Here is a 20,733-nt window from a genome sequence, read left to right as displayed (position 1 = left end):
GGAGGTGGAGACTGTGAGTGTAAATCCACTAGCCGACGCCTTTCAGAAAATGGTTCTTGGGATGCAGATGAAATACACAGCTGATTTAAATAGATGGTGTGGCTGAGCGGAAAGAAAGCCTCAGGAGAGGCGATGTAGCGGGCGTCTGCGCACTTGTTTCCTTGTCTGCTGGATTGTGTTTCCTGACCTGTGGAGGACCAGGAGAAAATGGTGTTTGAGGTTGTGACTGGTTTTCGGCTCCTCTGCTGCCTGCAGGCCCACCAGCCTGTCCCGAGCAGCTCCCCTGTGGGGATTCTGCAGTTTGCTGCTCTTCGGGCCTTCGAGACTAGTGAGACTGTGTGTCAGGAATGCTTTGAGTGTGCATTTCATTGTGTGGTAGCTTTAATTATGTGTGTGTGGATGTAAGAGCCCTGGCACTCGCAGCCCAGGGCCAAATCGGGTGAGCAGATTGATGTCTGAACTGACCAGATTAAGCTGCCTTCTCTCCAGTGGAGTCTGAGGAGATGGAGGAGAGGTCTCTGGTCTCGCTGGCTGAGTATCACTGTGTATCCGTGCATGGTTCTCAGCCTCTATAGTACACTCAGCTGTGCTGTAGTGCGGTGTGCTCTCAGCCGTAGATGCCTGGGCGTGTTCTGATGTCTAGGTGTAAGCCTTTTAACCCTCGTAACTCTGTAAGTTGGGTATTTTTTTTATTATCTTCATTTTTACAGATGGGGAATCAGAGCTCAGAAAGGATACAAACTGCCCCAGCTTACAGTTTTGTTTTGTTTTGTTTTGTTTTTTTTTCCGGAGCTGAGGACCGAACCCAGGCAAGCTAGGCTAGGCAAGTGCTCTACCACTGAGCTAAATCCCCAACCCCAGCTTACAGTTTTTAGTGGCAGAGCTGACACTGGAACTCTGTGCAGCCGAGCCCCAGATTCTCTGTTCTTAAGATGCTGATCTTGGAGGCAGCCGACTCAGTGGCACCCTGTGAGCTTTCCTTCTCCTTTGAGAAGGGGAGCTGCGGTAAAGATGAAGCTTTGGAAGGCGTTAATTACAGCAGGAGGCAGAGGTGTGTTCAACTGTTTACGTTATGGACAACAGGTTCCTGCCATTATGCCCACGAGTGGGAGTTGTTACTGAGTTCCAAGATTGGATACAGTGAAATCATCTTCTTCATTCTAATTATCCTCGAAGCTTCCCCAAGATTAGTTTTTACGAGCGCTCCTTACTGCCAGGTGTTTGGCATAGGAGCGTGCTTGCTGATCTCGTAGAGCCCTCTGGAGGTACAGACGCCGGTGCTAGCCCCCTGCTTGTACACCTGTGAGGGTGAGTCTGCCACACAGTGCCCAACAGACTCCTGGACTGGAGTCAAAGTGCCATCTTTGGGTCTGGACTCACTCACCAGGCAGGTCAACTGAGGGCTGAGTCTTTCTCCTCTCTCGTGGTCAGGAGAACAGAACAGGCTTTTCCACAGTGAGGACAAGTTCCTTGGCATCACCAATAGTCCCTATTGAGCCTCTGCTTGTGTCATATTGACTGATGTCTCCTCTGCCAAGACCGGCCCAGAGTCAGCATGAAAAGGACAGTGACAGACTGAGTCATTGGGATCGTTTTTTTTATAGCAGCGTGTCACTCATGTAGGCATCTGATAAAGTTAGCTCAATGGAAACACAGTTATTGTGAGGGCTTAGGTATCATAGAAACCAGGGTAACAGCGCAGCTTTTATTCTTGTCTGCTGCCATTACGGTATGCCCTTCAACTTGATCAGACATAGATTCACTCACTTCGTGTCAAGTGGGGGGGGCCTTGCACTACAAAATGGATGGATTCCTACCCTCTGATACATTTGATTGGGTGGTGTAGGCAGTGTGGAATGAGTAGCATCAGCAAAGCAATGAAGAGGTGACAAGAGACGTAGTGGAGGTGACGTTGTGCAAAAGATCACAACCAGCGCAGGCTGCACTCAGCTGGCTTGGTGAGGATGCTCACACACTACCCTGTGCTTAGGTATCTGTCTGCCCCAGTGTGCTTTGCTCCCGCTCTTTCCGTCACCCGAGGAAGAAACAGCGGTGCCCTCGCCCTTGGAAGCTCCAGGTTGTGAAGTGATGGTGTCAACTGCGGAAGAGTCAAGTGGGGAAATGTCAGGGAATTAATAACTGTAGTTTAGCAGTTCGCTGATCTAGCCAAGGACCATCTTGGTTAACAGAGGGAATGTTTAGAAGGTTTCGTCAAATGTGTTTCTCACCTTCAGCTCTCCTGCTGCTCTTCATGTGTGTGCTTTCCTTTTTTGCTTCCTGGCAGGAATGGGTGACAGCCACTGACATCAGAGTCACACTCAATCGCCTGAACACCTTTGGAGATGAAGTATTCAATGACCCCAAAGTCCTCAAGTCTTACTATTATGCAATCTCGGACTTTGCTGTGGGTGGCAGGTGAGTGGACTATTAAATCTGCCTTGAGGGTGGTGGAACTTTGATGTAGAGCTCGTTTATGACTTTATTAGAATTTAGGGACCCCGTGGATCTGGAAGGACAGGACGTAACCTACAAGACTTTTCTTATCAGGTCTTATTCTGGAAGCTAAGCAACTGGGTTTTCTGAAACCTTGTTAAATCTACGCTTACTGACCATTTAGGTCCAGAATCCAGCAGTAGGTTCTGCAGAGCTGTTGCCTAAGGGAGAAGCCTTGACCTTTTAGGATCTTAAGAGGGAGTTAAGGATAATTCTTTTTTTTTTTTTAAGATTTATTTACTTTATTTATGAGTATACTGTAGCTATCTTTAGATGCACCAGAAGAGGGCATCAGATCCCATTACAGATGGTTGTGAGCCACCATGTGGTTGCTGGGATTTGAACTCAGGACCTCTGGAAGAGCAGTCAGTGCTCTTAACCACTGAGCCATCTCTCCAGCCAAAGGATAATTCTTAAATAAGTAAAAATTGAAATGTAGGTTGAGCTACTATCTCAAGGTGTTCTAGTTTGCTTTCTGTTGTGAGAAACACCGTGACCCAAACAAAGCAAGTAAAGGAAGGAAAAGGCTTATTCCTCTTAAAACTCCTAGATCATAGTCCAGCACTGAGGGAAGTCAGGACAGAGACTGTCGCAGGGCAGGAGCATAGAGGCTGGAACACAGCCGTAGGCCACGGAGGGATACTGCTTACTGGGTTGTTCTTCGTGGCTTGCCCAGCCTGCTTTCTTGAACAATCTATGACCATCGCCTAGGCATAGCACCGCCTACAATAGCTGGCCCCCTCCCATCAGTCATTCATCAAGAAAATGCCCACAGACTTAGCTACAAGGCAGCCTGTTAGAGGAATCACTATTAGTGAGGGTCCTCCCAGAGTCCCCAGGCTTGTGCCAAGTTGACAGAAAAACTAACCAGCATACAGTACTTGAAATGTTACAAAACAAAATATTTTCTGCCGTTCATGTGATGTCACAAGTGGATAGTCCAAATGCTGGTCCCCGTATGTTGTGTAAAACTACCTTCAGGCCATGACATTCATGCTATGACTTGGTTCCACTCCCAAGATACAGCAGTCTGTTTTTTGAAAACATTCAAGAATCCAGAAACTTCCATTCCCAAGTACTTGGGGAGGGAGTTGGGCACTTAGCTCGTGATAATGCACCTGTGTGTTCAAGACAAAAAATGTCATGAATCAAGATAGAGAACTGCAAGACTAGAGGAGCAGGTGGGGTGTGGATGGGTCTTAAAGGACAGGTTGGATTTGGGTAGAGGTCTGGGTCAAAGATGTCTAGATTGAGTGCAGGAGGATGGCTGTGTATTGGCAGAGTGTAATTCTGCTTCATGGGAAGAAGACATCTTTGCACACCTGTAAACCAGAAAGGTTGCTTTATGGCCCGAGACGACGAGCTAAGAATCACAGCCTTCCCTCTCTTGTGTAAGCCCATGAGGTCCCAACAGCAGAAAGATTATTTTTTGTATGTGGTTTTCCCAGCATGCTCGGTGAGGTAGGTTTGAAATGTAACCGCTGAGAAACTGGGCAGCGTTTGGAGTAAGGCTGAACATGAAAACTGGGCTGGGAAGGAGGATGAGTGTTGGTTGAGAGGAGAGGATAGTGGTGCATAGACTGCTATGCGGACAAGGAGAAGCCCATTACTAATATCCTACCCCGCAGAACCAGTTCAAAAGAAATGTCTCAGATGGTGTGAAACAGCGTAAAGGTGCAGTGTGGCTGGTGGGGTTTCCATTCCTCTTTGATGCTCTGTAATCCGGATGTGAAACAGCAAACACCCGATGCCGTGCAGACTGAGAGGCACACAGAGATGCATTTTACTGTGAAAGGAAGATTACCAGGTCTAACATCCAAAATGACCTGAAGGTCTAACGATCAAGAGAACAGCGCTACCACCAGTAAATTAAGAAAATGGGCTAACTTGGAGGAGATGATATATTTACTCATAGACCTGTACAGTTTTAGGTCCTGGGAGACATTAAGTTCGTATAATCACCAAGGATAGGAGCCTTAGAGAAGGATGGGGACAGATTTATGAAGGCAGGACTCTCTGCATGTTGAAGATGATTCCAGTGTGCACAGACATTTTTTGGCGAGTGAGAGAGGTGTGTGTTCCAGACACAGTCACGTCACCAAGTTCCCTCAGACCCTGTTCATTGCCATTCTTGCATCTGGGTGATCCTTCAGCAATCCGTGCCCACACAGAGCCCAAGGGGACCATCTAACTACTGGACATCTATGGGGAATGAGGCATCAAAGTCAGTGTCTCTCCTCCTTCAGTTGGGTGCACACTCATTAGGGTGAATTACTGATACTTGTATTGGCTTGTATTCTGTGCAGTCCCGTGTGCAGAATCTGAGAGAAGCTTCTCAGGGAAGCTGACAGGGAAGGGTTTCAAACCCAGCCTGTCCGGTGTCAGACTTTATGCAGTTCTTAGCCATTGTCTCCTGCTGCTTCCCGACAGGAAACATCCTGCTGGTGCCTTAGAAACTGTTAGGGACTTTCTCCTGTCTAGTTAATGTCCCTTCTTGGAATTTTTGGGGTGTGTGTGTGTGTGTGTGTGTGTGTGTGTGTGTGTGTGTGTTTCAGATCAACCTTGCCAAGTTCCACAGTTTATACTTTTGAATGATAAAATTCAAAGGATTCTTAGGTTGACTTTTGTTTGCTCTATACACAGCTCTTCTGCACCCTTCCTAGGACCTCACAGCGGTTCCATTCTTAACTATTTCTGTCTCTCTTCTCTCCAGGTGTAAATGTAATGGACATGCCAGTGAGTGTGTAAAGAACGAGTTTGGGAAGCTCGTGTGCAACTGCAAGCATAACACATACGGAGTTGACTGTGAAAAGTGCCTGCCTTTCTTCAACGATCGGCCGTGGAGGAGAGCAACTGCCGAGAGTGCCAACCAGTGCCTGCGTGAGTGCCTTAGTGTAGTCCGCTCTCAGCTGGGAGGAGGGCGGGACGGGTGACTTCCTCATCAGTGGGAAACTGTGACCGGCACTGCTCCTGAAGAGTAGAGTACTGAGCTACACGCCCGTCAGAGGAAAATGATGGATGAGGAAGTTGGTTGTGAATAAGCCCCACTGGGGCATGTTTCCTTCCTGAACATCAGCTAGGAAGTTGAGTCTCCAAGGTTCAGGAGTTTGATTAGATTCAAACACTGGGCCGATGTAACGCCTCTAAAATGTGACCTCTATAGTCAACCATTAAAATCAACCGTTCCGGGGCTGGGGATTTAGCTCAGTGGTAGAGCGCTTACCTAGGAAGCGCAAGGCCCTGGGTTCGGTCCCCAGCTCTGAAAAAAAAAAAAAAATCAACCGTTCCTCAGTATCCGTTTGAGATAGATTCCAGGACCTTCCTCACATACCAAAGTCCATGCACGTTCAAGCTCTCTCTGTAAAATGGCGCAGCATTGGCATGCGACCGTGCACTCGTCCATGCTTGTCGTCTGTTGGCTACACTGCAGATGCATTGTTTGGGGCATAAGGACAGTAAAGAATAGTCTGTACAGACAGTATTTCCCTCCTAAATAGTTCCTGTTGAGAGTCGATGGGATCTGTGGGTGTGCATCCCCCACACTTGTTCAGACTCCTTCACTCAAGCAGCCAGCTTGGTTAGTGTTTGTCAGGTACACTGACTTGATCCATCTTCCCTTTATCTGACCAATGAGAATCATGGAAAGAGCTTGCCCACCCACTGCCCTGCCAATCTGAGTGGCTTTGGGAGAAGGGGTAGGTCCTGTGCCCTAATAAAAGGTCAAAATGAAGAAGTCAACACATGTTTATCCTTCCTAAAGTCTTGGCTTATTCTGCACAGCCTAAGAGGGGAACTCCATAGAGGAAGCACAGAGTCATGATTTGTGAAAGGCTTAATAGGATCTTTAAAGCATCCATGATGTTCTTGAGTCCTGCATCAGTGCAGGAAATAGAAGGACTGAGAAAAAGGACCCTTGGAACTTAGAGCAATTATTTACCACAGCACTTTGAGAAGGAACTACCTCCTGGCTTATGACTGTTTTCATCGAGCTGTCTTGAGCAGATTGTATTTTAATTAATTTATTGTAATAATTATAATTTAATTAACCTTTAATTTCTCTCAACAAACCCCAGAGTTGCTGATAAACTTTCTAGCCTCCCCTAGCGTTTCTAAGCATCCCCATGACCACACTAATGTAATCGGATGTTGTAAGGTGAGGACTGGTGAAAGAGATACATGAAGCACTCGTAAAACATGTCATTGAAAAGGATTGTGTGTACGGGTGCCGTGTTTCTAGTTTATCTAGGAAATAACAGACAAAATGCTGTTAACTCGCTGCTAACCAGCGTTGATAAGGAGCTCACTGGATTTGCCTCCCTCCATAATCTCTTCAGGACTAACCCTTCAGAGTAAAGTTTCTGGATGACGTGACTTGACTGTAGCAGGACGAACCGGGGCTAGACAAGAGAAGAACACAGCTGTCTTCTCTCGTCCTAGCCGTTAACGAGAGAGGAACAGCACGCACTGTAGCTTTGGGGTGGGGCAGAGTGGGTGTGGGAATTGTTCTGTCTCATGATCCCATGTACCCTACTCCAGAAGGCCGGATTGTCAGCAGGGTGACATAGAACAGCTTGGGGTAAGAGAAATAGCAAGTGAAAGGGGGAGACACTACCACAGCTACTGAAAAGGAGTTAAGCACCAGCTAAACAAACTTGGCTCCAGCAAGTCAAGTTTCAAAAAATGTTTTCAGTTGTAATCTAATAATTCTATAATAGAATATATTGTACAGAGAAAGAAAATACATATTCATATATCTTTTAAAATAGTTTTAAAAGTATTTATTGTAAGTCACGCAGAACTTTGTTTTTATGTGATAGCCAAGAGCTTGCTTTCATGTGCTTTGGACAGATTAAGTCTGAGAAAATCATCTCAACTAAAAGCAAAACTAAAGACTCATATTTATTTATTTGTTTATTGTGGCGACCACCAGATCTCAGTATGTAGCCTGGTCTGGAACTCACTGTGAAGACCCGTCTAGCCTCAAACACATAGAAAATTGCCTTTTAAGTGCACACTGCTAAGGCCAGCCAGTTACTTAGTTTTAAAGTATGGTTATGTTTAACAGATGACCTCGTTAGAACTGTGGTTCCCCAGTAGATGGTTCTGAAGTGTCTAGATTTCCCTGTAATTCTGCTTGCGTCATCAGACATGCCAATTTAAACCTACAAGTCTCAAGTTCCCTGGTCTGGAGAGAGTAATCTGGTCCCCTGGAAGCTGGAGTCTTAATATGTTTGAATTGTTGATGCAAAATATTCACAGAAAAGATGCATGATAAATTACACCTTGTTTTTGCTGTTAGAGCAGAGGATAAAGAGTTAGAAAAATGGGTGTGGTGATACACACTGCTATCCCTGGGGTGCACTAGGGAGGCAGAGGCAGGCAGATACATGACTTCAAGGCCAGGTCTAAATAGTGAGTTCCAGACCAGGCCACACTGCATAGTGAAATCCTGTCTCAAAAAACAGTTAGAAAAATGATCATTTGACTTGGCCCTTATGTATGAACAGCCATTGGGAGACAGATTCTTTTCTGAGTATAGGAGTTCTTATATATCCTTTTTCTGTAAGGATGGATAGTTCTTAGTAAAGTGATGGATGATCAGGCTTCTAAATTTGTTGACATAATTTTTTTTTTTTAATAAACAATGTACCCGGTAGTCATTTTTACTTTATACCACCTGTCACAGAGATATAGAAAATTGAGGTTTGGTTTTCTTGGGAGTCTTTTAAAATGCTTTCTTTTTTTTTTTTTTTAAGATTTATTTATTATATATAAGTACACTGTAACTGTCTTCGGACACACCAGAAGAGGGCATCAGATTTCATTACAGATGGTTGTGAGCCACCATGTGGTTGCTGGGATTTGAACTCAGGACCTCTGGAAGAGCAGTCAGTGCTCTTAACCACTGAGCCATCTCTCCAGCCCTTAAAATGCTTTCTTAAAGATATATAGAATAGGTTTGGAGGCTACAGTGATGACCCAGAGGTTAAGAACACTTACTTGTCTTCCAGAGTTTATTTCCTAATAAAGCACCCATGTTGGGAGCCTCACCGTTGCCTCTGACTCCAGCTCCGGGGGATCTGACACCCTCTGCAGGCGTCCCCACCCGCGTGGCCTTCACTCACGCAGATACACACATACCCGTTCTTTTTAAAGGTACACTTATCTAACCTAACCTGTCTATTTAGCTTGCGACTGCAATGGCCGATCCCAAGAATGCTACTTTGACCCTGAGCTATACCGTTCCACTGGGCACGGTGGCCACTGTACCAACTGCCGGGATAACACAGACGGTGCCAAGTGCGAGAGGTGCCGGGAGAACTTCTTCCGCCTGGGGAACACTGAAGCCTGCTCTCCGTGCCACTGCAGCCCCGTTGGTGAGTGACATCCATCCTATGGGGTGGCAACTCAGAAAAGACAGCTTTGCTTTCTGGGCGTGTGCACAGTGTGGCAGTGTGCGTGCTGCTGTAGCTTATGACTGTCTCGTCCTCCTCTTTCATGCTAACCAGGTTGACCTCTCAGATGACTTTCTAGTGTGTATAAGAGAGGTAGTGGCTCTGTAAATAATTGGCAGCTGGGTCGTAGAGACTGAACTTTGACTGTGAAAGGCTTTTCCTTGTTAATGATTTTGTTTAGTCTGATGTCCCTAGAGAGCACGTTAGTGTGTGTGTAGAGATGTATGCATTCAGTCTCTTGTAATTTTGGGGGGGGTGTGTGGGAGCTGGGCTACTGTTTTGTTGTTTATGCTTAAATTCTAGACGGGAGCCTTAAGGAACGTTTGATTGCTAGAGATGTGTGTGCCTGAAATGCAAAACTGTTATGGCTTTCTTTTTTGTTGTTGTTTTTAAAGATTTATTTATTTAATGGACGTGAGCACACCGTAGCTGTCTTCAGACACACCAGAAGAGGGCATCAGATCCCATTACAGATGGTTGTGAGCCACCATGTGGTTGCTGGGAATTTGAACTCAGGACCTCTGGAAGAGCAGTCAGTGCTCTTAATCACTGAGCCACCGCTCCAGCCCCTGTTATGGTTTAGAAAGCTGTGATTTACAAAGAGTTATCGTTTGGAAATCGGTCCTTGTTTTCTCTGATCAGGCACTGCTTTTGGCTCCTGGCTGGGTTTGCTTTGACATTGATTGGTTTTTCTTTCCTCATCTGCCCAGGCTTGAGGTTGAACATGAACTCATTACATTTTAGGTTCTCTCAGCACGCAGTGTGACAGTTACGGCAGGTGCAGCTGTAAGCCCGGAGTGATGGGTGACAAGTGTGACCGTTGCCAGCCTGGGTTCCATTCCCTCACCGAGGCAGGATGCAGGTAAATGCTTTCAGAATCAGAGACTGGTCCTGAATCTGCACGGGGAAGCAGTAGCTATAGTGGGAGCCCTTTCCCAGAAGTAATGGCCCACAAGCCTCCAGACTAGACGTGATGACGCCCCTGGGGTTTTAGAGAGTACAAAAACATGGTGTTTTTTAGTAGTTTTAAGTTATTGTGCACAGGATTAGGTTTCATCACGGGTGATGAGTATTCTTGACCGAAACCAAATCCAAATATAAAAACAACACAAGTTCCCTCTGTCCTTCAGAGATGCACCACGTGTAGAATCTGCTGTTGTGTAAAACAAGTCAACTTTAAGAGTGGGGTTTCTTTCCTGTCTGTTCTTTTTATTTCATTCCGTCCCCCTCGATCAAACAGGCCATGCTCCTGCGACCCTTCTGGCAGCACCGACGAATGTAATGTTGAAACAGGAAGATGCGTTTGCAAAGACAACGTCGAAGGCTTCAGCTGTGAGAGGTAGCTCCCGCTTCCTCCAGCTCCGTGTCTTCCTTGGGGTCAGATTTCCCGAGAAAGCAATGGCTGATCGAGCCTTAATCTCTTTCAGATGCAAACCTGGATTTTTTAATCTGGAATCCTCCAATCCTAAGGGTTGCACACCCTGCTTCTGCTTTGGGCATTCTTCTGTGTGCACCAATGCTGTTGGCTACAGTGTTTATGACATCTCCTCGACCTTTCAGATTGGTAATTTACCCTTATTCACCACCTCACAGGCCTCTAGAACGCCCTAGACCATTCGTATGTGCGTATTTTTTGAATCAGTAGCTTGGGAGGTTTTTTGATACTAGGAACATTTGGTGTTATTAATACACATGGGGTGTGTGTGTGTGTGTGTGTGTGTGTGTGTGTGTGTGACCCTTTACTGAGATTGTGCACATGGTTTTAGGGAATGTACTGTAGTAAACAGTGACTGTAAATGTTTTATAAAAAATACAGCGAAATGTGCCTTTCAGGGGTAGTATATATAGGTTCTGTTGTAGGGCCAATTAGTCTTTGTTGGTGATTTTTCTCTATAGAAGGTGCAGTTTCAAATGTTTTGTGGGGCCTGGATATTGGGTGTTTGTCATCTGAATGTACTTGGGTCTCCATCCCCACCTGCAGATGAGGACGGGTGGCGTGTGGAGCAGAGAGATGGCTCGGAGGCGTCTCTTGAGTGGTCCTCAGACCGGCAGGATATTGCTGTGATCTCAGACACTTACTTCCCCAGATACTTTGTCGCCCCTGGTGAGTGAGGCTGCAAAGCCACACGGCTCTCTGGTTGCTTCTCTCAGTCATACCCTCAACACTCTAACCCAGCCTAATGTCTGCCTTCCAGCCAAGTTCCTGGGCAACCAGGTCCTGAGTTACGGGCAGAACCTCTCATTCTCCTTCCGAGTGGACAGACGGGACACTCGCCTCTCCGCAGAGGATCTCGTGCTGGAAGGAGCTGGCTTGAGAGTATCCGTGCCCTTGATCGCTCAGGGCAACTCGTACCCTAGCGAGACCACTGTGAAGTACATCTTCAGGTGAGACAGTTCTCTCTCAACTCAGGCCTGAGCAGCGAGAAAGAGAAAGTCGTTTTCTGTTGGTTTGTTTTGATCTGAGTTGATCTGGCCTCAAGATGTGTGTTAAAGAAAAAACTTTTGGGCCAGATGTGGTAGCTCATGTTTATTGTCTTAGACCAGTGGAGGTTGAGGCAGAAGGATGGCCAGGAGCTCAAGGCCAGCCTGGATTACATAGCAAAATTCTCTGTTTAAAAAAAAAAAAATCCTTATGAATGTTGCAGTAAATGTATAAAAATGGCGGAACGGTTCCCACGAGTACCCTGGCGGTCACTAGTTCCAGCTCCAGTGGGCCTTTGGAACTAGCGCTAATTCATCTCAGATTACTATCTCTCCCCGAGGCTCTCTCTCTGCTAGCTGTGAACTCTCTGGTTCCAGCCACCCAGAAAAAAAAGACTCAACAAACTGTAACCCAACAATCAGATTTACATGGTAAATTCTCAATCTACAATACATCCACACAATAAACTTACAACCTATAAGGATATAAAGTGCCTACGTAGATACAACCTTTATAAGGATATAAAGTGCCTACGTAGATACCACCTAGTGCTCATCTAGACAAAATCCTGTACATATCCATCCCTTAAGAATAGTTATAACAACCTGTAAATGTGCCCAGAGGAATCTTAACATCTGCCACCATGTTCTTTTGGCTGCCTCCCTCCTCCTCGCTCCAGCCTCCTCTGCCTCTCTAAAACTTTTCTCCCACCCATCCTTCCTTCTCGTCCAATGACAGGCCTTATTCTACCCTGTACCTGCCTTCGCCTGCATAATGACATTACGACATATGGATTATTGAGATGAGCCTTTTTTTTTTTTTTAATCTTTCTCTTTTCTAGTTGTACTGAGAAACTGGCAATGCTCTGCTCTCTTTTATTTGGTTAGCTTGCCAGTTGCCTGTGGTAGCAAGAAAACAGCCTCCTTGTAGATTGTCCTTACAGAGGACCATGTATGTGCCCTTTTTTTGTTTCCAGACTCCATGAAGCAACAGATTACCCTTGGAGGCCTGCTCTCTCCCCATTTGAATTTCAGAAGCTCCTAAACAACTTGACCTCTATCAAGATCCGTGGTACATACAGTGAGAGGAGTAAGTTGATATCGTTTAGAAGTTGATTAAGAAGGTGACTGGGTGGAAGGGTTTCTGGTAAAGAAAGGAAAGGTCCTGTTCTGATGTGTTCACACTCATCCAAAGTATTATCAACTGTTTGTTTGTTTATTATGAGTACACAGTAGCTGTCTTCAGACACACCAGGAGAGGGCATCAGATCTCATTACAGATGGTTGTGAGCCACCATGTGGTTGCTGGGAATTGAACTCAGGACCTCTAGAAGAGCAGTCAATGCTCTTAACCACTGAGTCATCTCTCCAGCCCCTTATCGACTGTATATTAACATGTACTTTGAAACTCTCTTCAAGGATCTGGAGAACATTCACAGAATTAATGACAGTCTTATTTTATAATTGTTAAGCCAGTTGAAATGCCATTTGTATATATATTTTCTCAGACTTTTTAACTACTGGTTCAACTTGCTTGACCTTCACTTCTTTTTGTTTACTGCTATGTTATTATCAAGTGATTTGAACTATTGGCTAAATTATCAGAAACTATGTATTATTCTGTGAACACTTGCTTAAATTTTGTGTAAACAAGAGTTTAAAAATATGCCTCTAAGAACTTACCAATGAGGACCATTTTCTCTCCTTGGGTAAGGTAAAGGCTGTAACTTGGATGCGTTACTGTGCTCGTTTGCTTGTTTTTGAAATCCCTGTGTGAGTGTCCAGATGGAAATGTTTTATAAGTAATTCCTAGTATGAATCTGGGCCGTTGGAAGTGTTTTGAATTAAAAATGTAGGTTAGAAGTTGTGTTCCTTTTGTTCATTCACTTTTAAACTTGGAAGATGGCAGAAACCAGAGAAAGGGGCTGGGATCCGAGAAACAGAGTTGAGGTCTGAGGCCCATGGAGGAGAATTTGGAGAAGAAAGAATAATCGTAGGCTTGGGACAAGAGCAGCATCGGGTTTTAGATGGGCTTTGGGAAGTGACTGGGGAGGAACTTAGCTTTGGCCTGCTCTAGTTTCCAATGGAAACTGAGCAAGATCTCAGGACTCTCTGAACAGTGATTTTGAATATAAGTAAAATAAAGAATATACTCTTCAAGAAGTTTGAAAGAGAGAAAAAGAGATGAATCATCATTCGGGAGTAGGAGCAAGATTGAAGGGAGAATATTTTTAGGCAAGGGAGGTAGAAGAATGTTTAGAGATTGGAAGTACATCATAACTCATGATCTGACTGGAAAAAGCCATTCACCTATTGAAAGTTAAGTTCAAGCCAGCAGTAGACGTTTCCTCAGCCTAGGTGGCCAGTTTCCACGTGAATGATATAAACAGCCAGTCAGGAGGCTACAGAGGAGTCCAATAGAATAGAAATTAAAGGGAACCACGATGGTATCTCCAAGGGTCACTTTACAGCCTTAGAGCATAGCAGCTGGTTCTACTAGACCAGATGAACCATTGGTCTAACTCAGTATAGCTTTCTCTTTCCTCATGGGTGTGTGTGTGTGTGTGTGTGTGTGTGTGTGTGTGTGTGTGTGTGAGAGAGAGAGAGAGAGAGAGAGAGAGAGAGAGAGAGAGAGAGAGAGAGAGAGATGTTTTTGTATATAGCGAGGTTTGCCATACCTCGACTCCACACTCCACCCTGTACCGTGTGGTTGTCTTGGATGCTGTTTTCTGGTTGCCATTCCTGGCAAATGACTTAAGCTGATGGCTAGTTTTGTGTGCACTCGTGGGTCTGGCTACTCACAAGCTACTGAGTCTTGATGAGCTTCTGGGAGCTGGAAGGCACCTCAGTGGTTCTCTTTCCACACCACAAACAGGCGCTGGATATTTGGATGATGTCACCTTGCAAAGTGCTCGCCCTGGGCCCGGAGTCCCCGCAACGTGGGTGGAGTCCTGCACCTGTCCAGTGGGGTATGGAGGGCAGTTCTGTGAGACATGCCTCCCAGGCTACAGAAGAGAAACCCCAAGTCTTGGACCTTACAGCCCGTGTGTGCTCTGTACCTGTAATGGGCACAGTGAGACCTGTGACCCCGAGACAGGTAAGAAGGCCTGAGGCCACTGCTGGGCCTGCGCGATCTTTTGTATTTGTTATTTACCTGATCTATCTCTACTCTCGCGATAGGTGTCTGTGACTGCAGAGACAATACTGCCGGCCCGCACTGTGAGAAATGTAGCGATGGGTACTATGGAGACTCAACCCTGGGCACCTCCTCTGACTGCCAGCCTTGTCCCTGCCCTGGCGGCTCAAGTTGTGCCATTGTCCCAAAGACAAAGGAAGTGGTGTGCACACACTGTCCAACTGGCACTGCCGGTGAGTCTGCCTTGCTCCCCTTTCTGAGTTGTGTACAGTTGTCAGCGTTTACACGGGCGACCTCACAACCCCAAGACAGAACTTCTGCTGTTGTTTTGCTGTGACTAAGAAAGGTGCAGAAATGGTGAGTGCCACGTCCAAGGCTGTGTGGCAAGGCACTGGTGAGCTGGCAACACAACTCTGTGACTCCAAGTAGAACTGTCACTATAGTGTAATCTCTCGTGAAGTGAGAACCCATATGGGCTTTCGGTGCTGGCTTGTCTGAAATTGTTAATATGCAATAGCAATTTTAAAATTCTTCCTCTGAATCATCATCCTTCCAGCATCTCAGGATCTATCATGTTAGGTTGGGAACATATGCCTGCTTGCTTGCTCATTCATTCATTCATTCATTCATTCATTCATTAAGAGCTTTGGGTAGACCTCTGTTCCCATTCTAGCCACTCCACTCATTTTCAAGAGAACATAGAATTACATCTGTTTTAAGTGATCCTAACTATTCTGACCATGAAGGGGTTGGGTTCACTACCAGACTACCCCTCGTTGGCATACTTTGCCTTTACTGTGAAGGGCATGAAGACAAAACCAGGGCTTAAAATCTTGTTCAATGTGTAAGGACTGTGGGATTTGAACCTTTACCCTAGACTGTAAAGTGAAAGCATGCATTTTGGAATGAGTTTAATACAGGCTACCTGGTGTCTCTGGTTTAGTCTTGATTCAAAACATGTTCCAGGCTTTGAAGTATAGATTGCATGTGCACCAGCTACACTATCAGGAGGCATTATAGCTGGGATGCTGCCTTTGTACTCCTAGGGTGATGGCTCTGCGGGAGCCTGGTGGCTGCCCACAGCAGGGCCAGGAGGGTCCCCCATTCCCCTGTGTTCTCCTGCATTCTGATTTCTTCCCTCTGCCCCACCTCCAGCCATACTTCCTGCTCTGCTTGTTGACCTGTGTTTTTCTTGTCAGGTCTAGTGGTCAGAATCATGGCTGTGCTGGACAGTGCTGGCTGTCCCCTGGTCTGTACTCCGACTTCCCACTCTCCTTGGTTTCCGTCTCTTTCCACCTCTTTATTTCAGCTGGAGATTCATAGGAATTTGACGATCTGATCTCTTTAGAGATCAGCATCTGTGAAATCAGTGTCTGCAGCCCTGGGCACTCACTCTGAGCAAAGCCTTCTGCTCCTCCTTTCCTTCCCCATCTGGTGCAGGGCTGGAAGCTTTCCGTTTACCCTGTGCATCTGCCCTCCCACTTTCCATGCAGTGAGATGCGTGCAGTGCATCAGATCCAGCCTCCTTCAGCCTTAGGGTAGCCAGGAGCATATGCCCAGAACTGAGGACAGAGTGTTTATTCCAAGGCCCATTTTTTTTTTTTTTTGGTTCTTTTTTTCGGAGCTAGGGACCGAACCCAGGGCCTTGCGCTTCCTAGGCAAGCGCTCTACCACTGAGCTAAATCCCCAACCCCTCCAAGGCCCATTTTGATGGGGTCCTCAGACTTGGGGACCCAAAGTTAAAGTTCTAAGCTTCTGGAAGGTAACCTTCCCCAAACAGCCACTCCAACCCCTATGATCTGGTCACTGTTCCCTCCATGCTGGCCCTAGAGCACAGGTTACAGAGTCCATCCGGGTCTCCACCTTCGTCCTTTGATTCCCTATCTCTGTTCCCCGGGCCATGCTGATTGAAAGTGCCGATTACTGTATTCTAGACTCACAGAGATACCACCTCAAACTTAAATAAACCTTTTTTTTCTTCCCTTTTTCTACAATTCTAACCCTCTCCCTTTCCAGTGGCCTATAGACTACCACAACCTGCCTGTTCAAGCCAGAATCCTTGGCTTTACACTTGATTCATCGTTCTTTCATTTCTTAGAAACAGCCCCTCTTCCCACTCACTGCTGCCGTTCACTGTCTAGCCTCCTCGGCCTCTCAGCTAGAGTCTTCTCTCTCACTGTTCTCCCTGCTTCATCTGCTTTCCCAAGATCAGTTCTTCACACAGGAGCCAGAATAATCCTTTTAAAATGTCCTTGGATTACGTCACTATATTAGTATTTTTTTTTTTCTTCTGAGCTATCTTACCGCGTAACCCGGGCTGGCCTAAAACTCACAGTGTATCCCAAGCTGACCTCACATTTGTGATCTTCCTGACTCAGCCTCCGAAGGGCTGAGATTGCGTGCGTTTCCACCTTCTGTGATCGTACTGCTTAAAAACTCTGCAGGGGCTGAGGTGGTTCAGTGGGTAAAGCCTTCAAGCCTCAAGACCTGAGTTTAGTCCCTGGATCACACATAGTTGAGAGGACCAACTCCCATAAGTTGTCCTCTGACCTCACAGTCGTACTGTGGTGTATGCCCACGAACAAACAAACTAAAGTGTAAAATAAAGAAAAGCCCTCTAGTAGCTTATCACTGCGCTCAAATTTAAATCTTCTTGTCACCATGGTCCGACCTGGGTCAGTTGGTTCTGTTTCTGCATATAGCCTTGTCCAGGAGTGTTCCTATAGGTATTTTCCTGACAAACTTCTCTAAATTCTAATCCTAATGTCTCCTCACCTTCACTGTCATTTTAGCCACTGGGTTGGTTTAATGATCTCGTGCTTGTCTGCGTCTGATGTCTCCTGTGTATGTCTGTGCTGATCCCCCTAACTGCAGTAGCAGCTTCATGGAAGCAGAGAGCACGCCCACCTGTTCACACCCCGGAAGAGTGCTGGTGTGGATAGGAGATGCTCACAAGCGGTCGTTCAGTGAGTTAGCAAACAAACCTAATTCATGAGAAACACTGGGCTCTCTTAGGCCCCATAGGCTGCACAGGTGAAAGAGCCCATGTTGAGCTGATGATGGCAGGGACGTGGGAGAGGATGGAGCTGAACAATGAGGATGGTGGAGAGAGCCTGAATCTGAGTTTTTAACTCCAGCGCAGACTTGGATGATACCGATATCTCTCCTAGAGTTCAGTATTAGCTGCCAGTGCTTGACTAAGGGTAGTGGATATCTTTTATGAGTTAAGAGAGACCCTGCTCGCCACCCTGTTTGGAAAACTTAATGCATCAGAAAAGTAATGCTTCATCATTTTTTTAAGTTCAGCTAAAGGCATATGGATTCCTTGGGAATGCAGAGGCTGGTACACCTTGGGCTTGTCTCATTTACCAAGAATTTTAGTACATCCTCTCGGTTAACTGTCAGAGAATTTTGAGGTAGGCAGACCAGGGACTGCCCTACTGAGGAAGTATGTCAAGGCCACTCCACTGTTTTGTCCCAGTGCCGGGGCCTCAGCCTGGATCTCCTCACACCACACCAGAAGACCTTGTATATGATGGTCGGACTAGACAGTACAGTGGGTACCCATTGGTTATCCACAGCAAGGCTGCCTCAGGCCTTTTGTCTTTAAGCGTGGATCCTCTCGTTCCCAGGCAAGAGATGTGAGCTCTGTGATGACGGCTACTTTGGAGACCCTCTGGGCAGCAATGGACCCGTGAGACTCTGCCGCCCATGTCAGTGCAACGACAACATAGACCCCAACGCAGTTGGCAACTGCAACCGTCTGACTGGAGAATGCCTGAAGTGCATCTATAACACGGCTGGCTTCTACTGCGACCGGTGCAAAGAAGGGTTTTTCGGAAATCCCCTGGCTCCCAATCCAGCAGACAAGTGCAAAGGTTAGTCACTGGCCAGACTCAGTCCCGCGCACGCCTTGATGTGCAGATCCGCCGTGGGGTCTCTTTCAGTGCCTACAGAAGTTTGTGCAGTGTGAACCATTTGCAGAACTTAAAATGGCTGCACTCCGCACCAAAAAAAAAAGTGAAACAGGAGAATTTATTATGTTGACAATGTAGCGGATGTTTTATTGCTTGTTATTATTCAGGTAATAATCAGTTAACAACTCTGAATACGATGGTTCTCTTTTCACCCTGTGTTTACAAAGTCAGTGCATGTTTTAATTGACAGCACATCTCTGTTCAGATTACTAAGACAAGACTCTCTGTGCCTGGGCAGCTTCTGTACGAGACAACGCAGGCCTAAAGAACCTGTTCAAGTGTCTCATGCTTTAGTGCTCTCCCTGGTGATTCGCATCTGTGACTGTCTCTGTCTTCCCACCCTAGCCTGCGCCTGCAATCCCTATGGTACAGTACAGCAGCAGAGCAGCTGTAACCCAGTGACCGGGCAGTGCCAGTGTCTGCCTCATGTGTCAGGCCGGGACTGTGGCGCTTGTGACCCTGGCTTCTACAACCTGCAGAGCGGGCAAGGCTGCGAGAGGTGAGTCTTGAGTCTGTGGAAAGTGCTCCTTGCTGTCTGGGTCGTAAGAAGTACATCTTTCCAAGTCACTCTGTATTGATAGCTGGCTTGGTGAAGTTTAGGGATGGTTTCCAGTGTCTTATGCAGGAAAGACCATGTTAGAGGTTTTAAGTAGGGGACAGAAGGGATAGCACAGTGGCAGTCCTGGTGTGTCAGACACTTCAAAATACAGATTGCAAAGTTTCTTCCGAGACATACTCATCAGGGCTTCAGCCTGGGAATCTATCTGTCTGGTTTTTGGTCAATAGGGTTTAGTATGGAGGTTGCTGGTATAGGCGAGGCTTGACAAAGAGCTCTGAATAGCACTCACAGAAAGTGCCTGGATGTAAGGGAGCGGCCCTTAACATTCCGACTAAGTCCTTAATGTGCTGCCTTTCGGTAGAGAACGTTGCTTACGCTCTGCTCCTCTTACCCCAGAAATGTGTTTCCTTTCAGTTGTGACTGCCATGCTTTGGGCTCCACCAACGGGCAATGTGACATCCGCACCGGGCAGTGTGAGTGTCAGCCCGGCATCACCGGTCAGCACTGTGAGCGCTGTGAGACCAACCACTTTGGGTTTGGACCTGAAGGCTGCAAACGTAAGACATGGTGACTTGCAGTGCAGGGTCTCCCAGCTCCCGTTAGTGCGTTACAAGCCCCATAGCCTCTGGGACCGAGGAAGACACCTTCTGTGAATATGATAAAACTCTGGAAATCAAGGGCCTGTTGGTTCCTCTGTAACCACCTTGTTGATGTCTCCTTTCCTGGTTTTTTATACTTATTCCTCCCTGTAATCTTGTTTTCTAAAGAAAAAGCAAATCTCCCCTTAAGTTCTGAGCTTGCCCACTCTGCCTATAAGACTTATTGATTACGTTGTCACTGCAGACAGGGAACAGCCATGGACTCTGCTCAGCCCTTGCTGGCTTACTGTGGTTACGACCCACCCTTGCAGCCTATTTGGTCCGGTTGTGTATAAACATCTGCTTCTCCTTGGCATAAACACTTGCCTGGAAATCGGAACAGTTTGGATTTTTTTTTTCCTTTCTGAATTCTTTCATTTCTCAAACTGTGGAATGTAGAAAAAGTCCTCGACTCAGTCCAGCGAGCAGAGTGAGAAAACAAACTGTAAAGAGATGCGAGAAGTGTTAGCATTTGGGTTTTCTTACCTCTCAGAGATGGAGGTAGAGAGGAGTTCCTGAAGTGTATGAAAAAGGGCACTACATGGTCTAGTGTGCGCACACATGTACATGTGTGTGCACGCCTGAGTATGCTCCTCTGTGTAGCTCACACATGTACATGTGTGTGCACGCCTGAGTATGCTCCTCTGTGTAGCTCAGGCTGACCGCACTTCCTCTACCTCCCAGAGGCATATTCTCCACCATGCCTGACATCCGTATAATTATTGTACCACATGAAATGTGTCCCAAGGAGATAGGGAGGTGGCTTAGTTGCTAAAGTGCTTGCCATTCGAGCGAGAGAGCCTGAGTTCAGATCCCCAGTGCTCACGTAAACAAGTGCTGGGGCAGGTGGATCCCGGGGGGCTCACTGGCCAGCGGTTCGTGTTAAGATACGTGCTTTAAAATATAAAGGAGATCTGGGCACAGTGGCTCTCACCTGTCATGCTGGCACAGCTGCTCTGCCTTAAGTCCAGGACTCAAAAGCAAAGGTAGGCAGAGCTCTTGTGAGCTTGAAGCCATCCTGGTCTCCATAGCGAGTTCCAGGCTGACCAGGGCT

At 46.5% G+C, this 20,733-nt stretch overlaps 1 protein-coding gene across 1 annotated transcript in view; it reads left to right on the top strand.

The window, feature by feature from the left end:
* The window catches only part of Lamc1 (laminin subunit gamma 1), a 127,115-nt gene that overhangs the window by 82,554 nt on the left and 23,828 nt on the right, over positions 1-20,733 (top strand). Inside the window, exons 3-16 of the mRNA NM_053966.3 lie at positions 2,285-2,415; positions 5,207-5,373; positions 8,682-8,870; positions 9,693-9,810; positions 10,189-10,287; positions 10,376-10,512; positions 10,930-11,052; positions 11,144-11,333; positions 12,347-12,459; positions 14,245-14,466; positions 14,550-14,738; positions 18,138-18,383; positions 18,828-18,981; positions 19,456-19,598. Of these exons, the coding sequence (NP_446418.1) occupies positions 2,285-2,415; positions 5,207-5,373; positions 8,682-8,870; positions 9,693-9,810; positions 10,189-10,287; positions 10,376-10,512; positions 10,930-11,052; positions 11,144-11,333; positions 12,347-12,459; positions 14,245-14,466; positions 14,550-14,738; positions 18,138-18,383; positions 18,828-18,981; positions 19,456-19,598 (2,221 nt within the window). The remainder of the gene's footprint in view (positions 1-2,284; positions 2,416-5,206; positions 5,374-8,681; positions 8,871-9,692; positions 9,811-10,188; positions 10,288-10,375; positions 10,513-10,929; positions 11,053-11,143; positions 11,334-12,346; positions 12,460-14,244; positions 14,467-14,549; positions 14,739-18,137; positions 18,384-18,827; positions 18,982-19,455; positions 19,599-20,733) is intronic.

Source organism: Rattus norvegicus, chromosome 13, assembly GCF_036323735.1.
Source record: "Rattus norvegicus strain BN/NHsdMcwi chromosome 13, GRCr8, whole genome shotgun sequence".
Classification (NCBI taxonomy): domain Eukaryota; kingdom Metazoa; phylum Chordata; class Mammalia; order Rodentia; family Muridae; genus Rattus; species Rattus norvegicus.
Note: the sequence above shows the minus strand (reverse complement) of the source record. Positions and strands in the feature narration are given on the sequence as shown.